Source organism: Passer montanus, unplaced genomic scaffold, assembly GCF_014805655.1.
Source record: "Passer montanus isolate IOZ18808 unplaced genomic scaffold, ASM1480565v1 scaffold164, whole genome shotgun sequence".
NCBI classification, from domain to species: Eukaryota; Metazoa; Chordata; class Aves; order Passeriformes; family Passeridae; genus Passer; species Passer montanus.
This window is the reverse complement of record NW_024363605.1, coordinates 413,973-426,057: the sequence shown is the minus strand read 5'-3', so window position 1 is coordinate 426,057 and position 12,085 is coordinate 413,973. Positions and strand designations below refer to the sequence as shown.

The following is a 12,085-nucleotide window of genomic DNA, read 5'->3' as shown; positions in this document are numbered from 1 at the left end:
TTTAGGAAGGCCTGCCACGCTTTATGACCTGTGCGCAGCACATACAGTCGTGTGCTATATGATGAAGTAGATGGCGTGTCTGTAGTACTCTCTGAGTACTAGACTGAAAGGTCTTCCTGCTCTAGGTGAGATCATGAAGCCAGCATGTCATTTCCAGGCTGCTTTTACTGACATCTGTATATGCTGCACTTAACTTTTTCCAGTCTCTCTCACTGTGGATTGCCAGTGCACTGCATGTTGTTTTGCATGCCAGTGTATATGTATTTTTATACCCTTGATTTCAATAGTGTTTTTAATGGAAATTATTTTTAATCCTAATACCATGGATCATATTTTCATTTTTTTAAAATTAATATTAGTGCCTGCAACTAGAAGTCAAAAACTTTTATTTTTTTTTTTTAGCTTGATGTTTAAGCTGAAGTATTAACAGGTATGCATTTTTATAGCAAAGTCCAAAATGCACCTGTAAATACCAGATTTTTCCATGTGATTACACATCAGTCAAGACCCTTAGAATTTGTACTTGCAGCATTTTTTCTCAACAACATACTATCCATATGATCCTGCTATGTATAAAATACACGTCTCAAAAGAACTTTGAATAGCTTTTTACAAACTCCTTAGTAGTAAGTCATTATTCTTTTCTTGTACTGCAATGTATTTTTTAAAACCTGGCTTAAAATTCCTGTGCTTGAAGTCAGACTTATTCTCTATTCCTCTGTTCATAGTAACTCTGCCTCCTGTATGTGTTCTAAGCTTCCAGAATACATATTCACAGTATTTTTCATAAAAACATAGGATGAAGAAAAAGGCATCAAAAATCATGTTTCATAACTACAATTCATACCCATGTCATGATGGGCCAACAGTTTTTATTTTTCGTATCTTTGATCATTCCTTTGTTCCATTGTTAACAGTATGTAAGGCTTTCTAGGAGGAATATAAGTGGAAAAAAATTCTGTAGTAGAAGTTACTCAAAGCTGTCTTCCCATTTATGTGAGGAAATATTAATGCAAAGATGCTATTAAATAATATCGGCCTAAAATTTCTCATAAGGTAGACATGTTACAAATTGCACAGGGAATATCTTCCAAGTTGTAAATATTTTATTTTAAATCTTCTACGTGTTTCATTGTTGCTGGGAACACATAAATTCAATGTTGTTCTTCAGTTAATAGTCTTTTTTATTTTTATCTTTAAGTGAAAAGCACATAATACTTTCTACTCTAGAATAAAGACCTAAGACAAAAAGATTCCCCTACCTTCATTTCAGTATTTGCCAAATGGAAAAGACTCTGGTGTTATATATGTAAATTTTAGCTTCTCTTACTGCTACAATACTGTTAAAATATTATTTTTATAGTTACAGCTTTACAAATACTAAGACTATTGTGCTTCACAGTGAGGATAGTGTTAAGTGGTGTTTGCATTATAGGGATCTGGTGTTGCATTAGCTGCTGTTTAAAAACAAATAGGCTCCTATGCTTTTAAATGTCAGGATCTGTGATCAGAAGAGCACAGCACAAGTTGAAAAAGCTCACTTTGGGGTGTCTTTTTGGTTGTTTTGGGTTTGTTTTTTAGCGGTGCAGGTAATACTTGGGTACAACTACTACAGCTAATGAACAATCTCCAGTAATATTCTTTTTGTACACTGTGAAGTACCTAATTGTGGGTGATTCTGGTAGCCCTTGAAATAGGGTTTGCTATGAAATTATTTTTTTCATACATTTTTTGACTTATATAATGTCCGTATGTGGTTTTGTGCTGTTACATATTGGAAACAAATAAGATTTTGAAGAAATGTTTTCCATTCCTCTTACTTAAATGGTAATCTAACCATCTTGCCCATATCTGACTGATAATTGAACACCCCTAGTTTAAATTAACACCCCCTCCCTCTGCCACCTCTGCATTCTTTTCTTGATGACTGAGGGCCAGTATTTACAAGATTTGGAATGGTTTGACTTACAAAATTCTGTAGCGTCACCTTGGTGTTAATTATACCTTGGTGTTAATTAACACCTTGGTGTCAATTATACCATATAGCACATGGGTGATTTCAGACAGGTAAGTAGTTCTGCTTGGGCTCAGAAAGGCAACACTGAAGGTTGCTGAATCCTTATGGATTTGGAGCACAAAGAGTACCAATTGTGATACTGCTGACTGACACCAAGCTTCCAAAACTTACACCTGGGAGAATTTTGTAGAATTCTGTTAAGAGTATTCAGTAGTGAAACCACCCTTACTTTAAAACTGCTTGTCTACCTTCAGGACTGGTTCAGCAAGGAGATTAAAAAAGTGAGGAAACAACAGGCCCCTGCTTCTGAGTCAATTATACATTCTGCATGTGAAGTGCTTGTAAGTTGAGATGGTGTTGCTGGTTCAAATCTACCAAAGGAAGCCTTCTTCTGAGGAAGGCTTGTCACAGCATGTTGAGCTTTTAGCTCTAAAAAGTGGCTATAGAAATCCATACTGTATATAGTACACTGTTTGGGAAAAACTGGTACAGTAAGTTTGCTAAATATTTCCTTACACTATTTGTAAGAAGTTACATTACATTTTTTCCTGTAGGGCATTTAAGAAGATAGTTTTGCCTTGCTTGTTTTATATTAATGTGAAAATAATAAGAATTGGTTTGTCATTTAAATGCCTAAATTTCTTTAACAGCAGTAAATATCACAAAACTGAAGCAAGGTTATACTTTCTTATTCCCTATTCATTTTGTTGAAATGTTACAGTTTAACTCTGCTTTTATAATGCACACATTATTAAAATGAAAATTATGTCTATTAGTTGCTCATGGTAATACCACAGCAAATCTAAGAGAAACTGTGATATCTGCTGTTTATCAAGTGGCTCCAACTTGCTTGCCTTTGTAAAGCATTAACCCATGCTGGACATATAGTGTCTACTGCAGTAATGTTCCTAGAGTATTTTAGTGTCCTTACATGTACTTTGCATGCCTTGCACTTGTGCACTGTAAAGAATTTTAAAAACCCATTATTTTATATAGTATTTCCCATATCCAAAATAAGACAATTTCTAAAGCCAAAGATCAATAAATGTTTATTGTCTACCAGTGTGCTTTTTTCCTACTTTTGTGATATATACTAGTCTTTATCAGCTTGCAAAATCTCCAAAGAGCATGTAATAACCAGGCTTCATACCATTCTACTAGTCTAAATTGTTTACTTTTAGAAATTATTGAGTAGGCCATTTATTCCCTCCTCCTTTTGGGTGCAGCAGAATAAATACTTTCTGAGTCTAAATGTAGGTAGTGTCTTATTCATGGGAACAGCAGTTTAATCACAAAGAGCCATTAGAGATTTTCATATGAGTGTTTTCATTTTTGTGTATTTCAGAATTTAAATTTTTGAATAATTTCTAGAGGAAGATTGGCTGTACACCATGATAAGTGGAGGAAATTCTGGGTTTTACATTCAAAGGATTTGTCGCCCTTCTTGACTGTTGCCCTTCTTGACTGTCGCCCTTCCTAGTAGGAAATCACTTAGAAAGGGGTTGTGTTTGCTTCTTGTAAAAAGAAATGTATTTAAAGGCATTACATGGTCTCTCCTATTTGTTTCATCTTAGTAGCACTAAGAAAGAGTATACTTAATAATCTTAGTAATCTTGTAACCATCTTGAATTTAATTTTTGAAATATCACATTTGGTTATACATGCATTTTCTTTAGATGTGTACAACAAGTGCAGGTGAATTATGCCAGAATTGCCCAAATAGTTCCATAGGTATAAAAAAAAAATCCTTGAGTAGACATCCTTCTTTAGCCTAAACCCAAAGTGGTACCAAAGACCCCTTCAGTCCATCAGTTGTGTTGCAGAAGTAAAGTGTGGCATGGTGCTGAGAAGAGCCAGTGTTGACATTTGTCTACAAGTCTACAAGGCATTTGAGCTGTGGGACCCCTTCCTGAAAGTGTAACAATGCTGAGGTTTAAAGTTACGGTTAAGAGGAAAGAACAGAATTATAGTGGGAGATCTGCTTATGTCTCAGAAGGCAGCTTAGCCTTCTACTTTCTCCATGCAGCCTGATGCTTTAGGCTGCCTTTGGAATCCACAATCCCCTGGACTTTGCAGTAGAAATGTTAAGCCCAAAATACAAGAGTGAAAGCCTTGGCAGTATACTTCTGGAATAAAAGCAAGCCTTGGATTTCAAGGGTCACATCAATCCACCAGGTCCACAGTGTGTAACTCAAAGGACTTAAAAGGTCTTCAGCTGACCTCTGCTGTCATATGCAGACATGCATGATTCAGTGTAGTTCCATAGGGAGTACTCAATTTTTTGAAATGTTTATTTTAGCTGAGTATGTGCAGTGGGACAGGAAAGCCTGGAAATATCCTCCAGACAATAGGGTAAGCATCTGGCACCGTCCTGTGCTGTCTGGTCTAGGTAGGGCTGAGAAAATGTTGAAGGTGTTGCTTGTTTGATTCTGATTTTATGACAAATTTTCAAAGAATATGCAGCACAATTATTGTTGCTTTTATTCTTAATAGGCTATTACCTGGTGGACTGTGAAATGGACCAGAAAATCCCTCTTAAAGAGGAATATTCATGTTCCATCTAAATCCATATTTTAAAAAGGTAGGTTTTTTATACATAACTCTGGAGTCGAGATGAGAGTTTTGCATTCCAGGGGGTGCAGCACTGATGAGTCTGAGGGAGGGTCAGCTTTTCACTTCATGAAATGGGAGCATATGTCTCTTTGTAAAGCAGACAGGAAAATAAAGACTTTTTTCTCTGAATTATGAGCTTTACAAGCTACTTTCAGTTGTTCTGGATAACCAACCTCTTACATATCTTTCAGCTGTCAGATTTTAAAGCAGCTTTTCAATAAGTACAACATTTGTATGATTTCCCGAAGTTGTCATTTCTATAGATATATAGATATATACTGTGTAGAATTTGTGCATTGTCAGAAACTAAAAGAATCCGGACTCTCAGTTGGAGTTAGGTTGGTCTTCAAGCATCAGCAATGTCCATTTGCTTCCCATTCATTTGGCTTATATTGTGCCTAGGACAAACCTTCAAGATTTGGTCCTATAGTCTGGTTTTTTCTTTGAGTGAAATATTGGTATCAGCCTGACAAGAAGAGTGAAATACAAAAATCTTCAGCGCTAATATATTTTCTGGATTTCCATTTTCTCTTCCTTCATGAAGTGGGATTAAGCTGTTCCTGCCATTTCCCAGACAGCATGAGCTCAGTATTGGGAAAAGGCACATGGGGAGGGACATCAGCTGAGTTATATATCAAGGAATTTGGGGTGCAATTTACAAAATGAAAACAGTTGTTCTGGACAGGGATTTGTTTTCCACAGGAAACTGCGATGTGGTTATCATGCTAGACATTCCTATGAGGAATGAGTGTTACTAGAAAACACAAGGCCCAAGCTGGAGATTATATTGTGTACTGCAGAACAAGTAGGACTAATGCTGTAAAACTGCAGGATGAGGTGGTGTGTATTGTTTTTCATGTGAGAACCTGGGAAAACTACAGCACCAGGATCAACAAATAAACCACTATTTAATCAATTTCTATTCTTACGCTTGGAATTTTGGAACTTTTGGATTGGAACCACTGTGGCTGGTTTGCCACACTAAAGGCACAACTCTAATACTTTAACACAGACTATGCATTGCCATTTTTTATACTGCATTGCTTTTAATGCTTTCAAAAAGTTTTAGTGGTAAAAGATTTTAAAATTTTGCTGGCATCTAGTAAAAAAATAATATAAAATTGAAAGTAAATATAAAGTAAGGTAATACAAAAGTTTTGCTCTGTCTAAAGACCGTGTTATCTTAAAAGGCAACCTTTCTGTGAAAATTCACTTTCTAAATGCTGTTGAATTCAACTCCATTGACCACAGTTTTTAGCTGAGGAGTGTTGCTTTTAGTGGAGCAACCTCCAAAGGTGCCAGCTGTGTCCTCCTGCAGACACAGTGGGCCAGGCAGCCCAGGCACATGCTTACCATTTCTTTTTGCATCCCATACCTTTGTCATCCTTTCCCACAAATTGCTCCACCAGGTGCAAATGCTCCTACATGAATCTGTAATTACAGATTTACAAAACTATTACTTAACCTGTGTATGCTCACACAAAATAGTACTGTGTTCATGGTCTTTTCATGCCACCCCTTATGCTACCCCTGCCAAGATAATAACCTCTCACATACTAGTTAGTCAGCCTTATTAATGCAAATCACAATTAACTTTACTTGTTCTTTTGCAACAACTTTGCAGCTCTGATTCTTACCTGGATATTCAATAATTCTCAGTTTATATGTAAGTTTACATATATGTCTTTTAAGATATAACCACCAACTCCATGGTACCCAGTGACTTTCCTCTGATTATGTCTATACATTTAATTTGTCAGTATTCCCTAGTCTTTTTTTCCTGTATCCTGGCCTGCCATTTTAAAAAACAAGAGTATTCCAGCTAATGCCTCTTCCTGATCAGAAAAAAATTGAAAGACAGACATGGTTTGGAGAATAAGGAGTTTTTACCTTGGTATTTTAATAAGGATTCTTATGGTGCTCTGTTTCACCAAGGTGGCAAAGCACACATACGATAGACCGCATGTACAATTTATAGACCTCACAAATTAGCATATCTAACAAGGATGCCCCAATGGAAGGCCTGGATGAATGGCATGGTATTCCCCCATCTGAGGAATACCATTCTGGATGGGCCAAATCTCTAGTTTACAACATATGTGCTAGAGGGGGCCTCTATTTCTCAAGATAGTGTAGGGTTTTCTGGCCTCCTACTGCAAGGCCTGTAGGGTGTTTGGTCTTCTGGCCTAACAAAATACTAGGACTACGCAATTATCAGACTTAAGGAATTACAAGTATGCATATAAGAATACTGAGTGTACATGAAGGTTATATAAAATGTATACAAAAGAAAAGGCAAAAAAATCATCCTGGCATCCCAGCAGTTTATTTGTTTCATTTCCATCTTAAATGACAGCTATAAATTTTCCTTCTTATTTCTGTTGTCCCTTAGGCATTCTCAGCTTTCTTGGCTTTTTCCCCTATCTTCATGTGGTAGATTGTTACTATGCTTCCTCTTATTTGTGTGCTGTTTGTCTGCTTTTGTTTTGAGTTTGGTTATGAAAGAAATGCAGCTTTCTTCTTGCACTGATTTTTTCCTTCCATGTTACTACTTCTCCTATCCACTGTTATTTATCACCTCTCTTCACTCCCACTAGAAAAGTTACTTTTCTTAGCCATTGTAGAGAAAGAACTGTTGCAAGATTTAAAACATACCTAAGTCACCCCACAGCAAGAATTCATTTTGGGAAACCGTATTAAGTCCAGACTTGCTGCCTTTTGTAAATACCTCCGATCTCGGCCAGCTCTGTAAGTTCCTGATGTTTGCATCTATATAAAACACAGTTATTCTAAACTCACAGAAAAAATATTTTTGTTACAAAATTAATAGTTACTTTCAGCTTTACCATTATTTTTACCAGATTTTGATTAACACAGTGCTTTCAGTCTGTGTTCTCTTAACTTGATAACACAAAAAGCTTGTAGGTGTTTTCTCTCCATTGCAGAGCTGTACCAAGGAAGGCAGCATTTGCCAAGAAGGCAGTATCTGTGGTGCTCATTAAATACAGATAATTGTGCCCGAAGGTCAGCTGCTGATGCGTGCAATGTCGAGCTATGCTAAATGGAGCAGCTCTTCGGCAGGACAGAAGAAGGACCCTGAAAGTTTGGTTTCTTTGCTGAAGTGGATTTAGTAGTATTCCTGCTTTTTAACAAATAAATTAGGTATATAAACATCAACCTGAAATACTGAAGAGTAAGTTTTGAAGTGGGCAAGATATGCTGCTTAAATAAAATTTATTTCCTCAATTTGCATTCAGTCTCTGCAATCCTGTTTTTACTTCTATCTTCTGTAGCTTTTGATTCACCTACATAGAAGAGTGAAGGGTTTATTTTTGTCAAAGTCTTTATTGGGAGACATATACATACATGTATCTGAGAAAATGACAATGTACAATATATATTTATATATATTATGTATATATATGTGTATATGTATGTCTATTTATAGATATAGACATATATACAGTGTGCTATATATATCTTACATCTGAGAAAATGACAACGTACAAGTGCCTCATAGACTGAAAAAATAAAATTAGATTTTAAACTGTGTTTTAAAATCTTTTAAAATTACTTGATTGTATTTCATGGTTGTGGTGTCTCTTTAACCTGTCTGCTACTGGGTGTGAAAATTAAATGTAAGTGAAAAGGAAGACGTGGAATCTGAATGCTGAAAAAAGCCACTGGTCTTGCATATGAAAAATGATCACTTTGCAAATGACCTTTCTTTAAAAATATTAGAATCATGAGATCACTTTAATATACTTCTAGCAGGTCATTCAATTAAAAAGGTTTTTACATTAAGTTTCCTGAACAAGCAATATTGCAATGAATCGGAACTAGCAATGCGTGGGAAAGGCAAGCACAGAGAGTTCCCCACCCTACCACATAGAGATGGATACAGTGTTTCACCTAAGACCTTGGAGAAGGCTTGAAAGTTTAAAATAGAATAGTGAAACAAGCACAAAATAAGAATACAGATTTGTCATTTAAGCAGAAGTGTTTTAAGCAGGAGAATTATATCTCATGTAAGCAAATAAATTTGTTAAGCAAAAAAATAAAGTCTAACAATAGAACTTGTTATTGAGGTAGAAGTTACAGGATAGCAGTAAGTTTCTGTAGAGTTATATGATTGGATAGAAAAATATGCATTGTGGCAAATTGTGTAAAACGTAGCAATTAGAAATTTATTTATGAAGATGCTAGCAAGCTTTGTGGAAGTAGCTGATTGGATAAGAAATTTATAAAAGACATTGTAATTAGAATTAGAATGGCTCTGATGCAATGGCTTCGGATGAGACTGATTTTGCAATAAACCTTTTTTTAATTGCCTCATCAGTTGACCCCATCTTTTTGTATCCTGAACAATTGGTGCCCACTGTATGAGGAACAAGACTAAATTGTTTGTTTAGTGGGTAAATGTTGGACCATTACATGGTTAGAAACATGTAGAGAGTTTTTTACAGGGTGAAGTGTTCAAGCCTGTGCACCTCACAATGAGTTTTTAAATATTTGTGGATGCCCTGGTCTTGTTTTGCTAAGACATTTATCACCAAAGGGGTATTGGGGACAGACAAAGATAATACAGAGACTCCGTCATCAGAAGGCATGAAAAAAACCACTTTATTATTAGAAATCTACAGATCATCTAGAAACAATGATGAACCTAAGAGCTGATTGGCCTTCAGGAATCTTCCCTCACACTATTGGTGAACTATAAACAGTGCACTCTGGAGAATCATATCTATAAGCAATGGTTTCAGAAAGGGAGATAATAATTGTTTTAATTCTTTCTCTGAGCATTCTCACAGCTTCTCACAGCTTCCCGGGAAAATCCTGGGACATGTTCAGAGAATATGTGATTACCACAGACTTTATACTTGGGAGTAATAGGTACCTCTTCATGCCAGGTGTCATAAGCTCTTGGAGGTCTATAACTCACCCAAGATAGCTCAGCTACCTTTGGAGGCACAAAATCAGAAGAATAGCTTCTGTTGCAGTGTTGGAAACAAAAAGGTTTAATAATAAAAGGCAAAATAACAAACTCTTTACAGAGAAAACCAGTCCAGGTGCAAGAAGTTCTTGCTCCTGGTAAAAAACCTCACTAAAGCAATTCATTTCTTTGTTCACTTGTTTTTCGAGTAAATTGTCCAGGCGGGACTTTTTGGCTCCTGTCCAATTAGCTATCCTTAAGTTTGAGGTGAAGTCCCTAAGCCTATGAGAGGTGCCTTTTCACCTAATAGAGGAGAGAAACTTCTGGGCTTCTTTCCTTTTTAGGGGGACAAAGGATAGTTTTGTCACTCTGTCAACAGGGGGAACATTCCTACATTTGGGCATGTGTCTAACTGGTCTTCTGTTGGCTAAGTTAAAGCACATTGATACTGGCTTTAGATGTAGCAGTGTTTAGCCCATTGCAAATCACAATTGAATTCTCCTTTATTTTCCCCCATGAACAGTCACCCTTTACAAGAGGGCTGGATATTGCCCCTAGGATGAGGAACAATACAGGAGGCAGTAGGTTCCCCTTCTATGCTCTGGACAAAGATGGGTATGAGATCCATCACTACATGAGAGTTACTTCAGTTGTTTCATGTAGCACATGCAGTTCCTATTCATAGAACTGGTTTTGAACTCTTGAGTAATGTCATGTAGTTTACTTTTGCTGGCATTTTCTTTTTGTATGCAACCTTCTGAATGATTCCTTTATCCCATACTTTTTCTTAATCTTTGAGAGAATTGGCATTTTCTGACAGAAGTTCTTTGGTTGTTGTTTTTTGTTGTTGTTGTTGTTGGGTTTTTTTTGTTTTATGTTTTTATTCTGGTTGGGTTTTTTGTTTGTTTGTTTTGTTTGTTTGGGGCTTTTTTTAAACTTTTGTTTCACTGATAAAATACATGTTTTACAGACTTCATGTGTGGAAAGTTTTTAAGGGGGAATCTGGACACATGCTGTTGGGGTTTTAGGAGTTCTTCTTTTGGATTTTTCCCCTTGAGGAAACATTAATGACTGCATACCTAATAGATACAAAATAAGTTGTACTACTCAGAAGCTGGCTACTCTTTACCTGAGGCTTCCAGGGTAGGGCAGAGATCACACTCTGTTTCTGTCTGTCTCTCTGTCTCTGTCTCTGTCTCTGTCTCTGTCTCTGTCTCCCTCTGTCTCCCTCTCTCTCCGTCTCTCTCGAAGGAGGAGGAGGACGGCCGGAGCTGCTGCCTCGGGCAGAAAATTCGCTGCCGCCACAGCCCAGCCCGATCCCGCTGCCTCTGCTGTGGGGTGAGCCTCTGTTTGTGACAGCAGCCACTGAACTGGGTCCTTATTAACAGCTGCCTCATTAAAAAAAGGGACTTTTCATCATCTGCTGGGGTGCCCGGGATCCTTTGCCACTGCTCAGAGCTTTGCTACACTGCAGCCCCGCGACCCTGCCTGCTGAGACACCCCGTAGTTCCAGCTGCAGCTGCGGAGCTTCTCATACAGGTCGTCCGCCATCCCGGGAATTTTGCTCATTCCTGCGGGCTGTGACCGTAACTACAACAACGGGAAAAGTGCCTGCGGCCAAGAAGACTGTTACTGGGTTTCTGGTTATGGTTTTTGTCATTGCCATTGTTGTTGCTTCTTTGCCTTGTTATCCATACTGGTAATTAACTGTTATTCCGTTTTCCCATAATTTTGCCTGAGAGCCCCTTAATTTCAAAATTACAGTAATTCGGAGGGAAGGGGTTTACATTGTCCATTCCAAGGGAGGCTCCTGCCTTCCGTAGCTGACATCTGTCTTTCAAACCAAGACATGCTCTCTTAGTCCCTGCTGAATCAAAAGGGGTGGTTTTTGATTAATTTGAAAAATACAAGAAACTTAATTTGAAGTTTTTTGCAGTTTAGTGACTGGTTTATTATGTTGTTTGATTCAAAATATATTCCAGAAATTAGTGTTAAATATGTGTTTTTAAACTTACTTGTAAAAACCAAGAGTAAGCACATTTAAAAATTGGTTAGAGCTGCATGAAGCTGTTTCCTAGCAATTTCAATTCTGGGGCATATGCCCTCACAGCTGCCTCACTTGTTGCTGTTTTACCCATTTTGTTTGCAGCTGGGTCACCTTGTTCATTTGTGCTGACCTAGATTTTGTGATTAATTTAGTTGGTGGGAGGGGAGGGAAGAAAGATTAAAAAAAAAAAAAGGAGATGGGGGCAGAAACAAGGAAAAAAAAAAAGAAATAAGTTTTTGCATCCAGTTCTGTTAGTGCATTCATTTTTCTCCCTTGTAGCTTTCTCTGGTTTTTTGCATCTTTTAAGCATGGGATTGCTCATATACCATACTGTGCCACTGGATGATAATCAGCTTCAGCCGATGACTCTTCAGGCCTCTTCTTGGGGCAGAGACAGGAGGATTTTTGGAACAACACTGTGAGCAGAAATGCTTTTCTTGGGAAGATACAGTTATTGTTCGTCAGTGAGCAGCAT

General features: G+C 37.3%; 1 protein-coding gene across 4 annotated transcripts in view; it reads left to right on the top strand.

The window, feature by feature from the left end:
* Positions 1-11,787, top strand: part of TMEM161B (transmembrane protein 161B) — a 55,198-nt gene extending 43,411 nt beyond the window's left edge. The window contains exons 12-13 of one of the 4 annotated variants that reach the window (XM_039703546.1): positions 4,511-4,598; positions 7,576-11,782. In XM_039703546.1, coding sequence (XP_039559480.1) covers positions 4,511-4,581 — 71 coding nt within the window. In that variant the 3' untranslated portion in view covers positions 4,582-4,598; positions 7,576-11,782. The other 3 variants (XM_039703545.1, XM_039703543.1, XM_039703541.1) reach the window with 3 other exon arrangements.
* Positions 11,788-12,085: the final 298 nt, after the last annotated feature.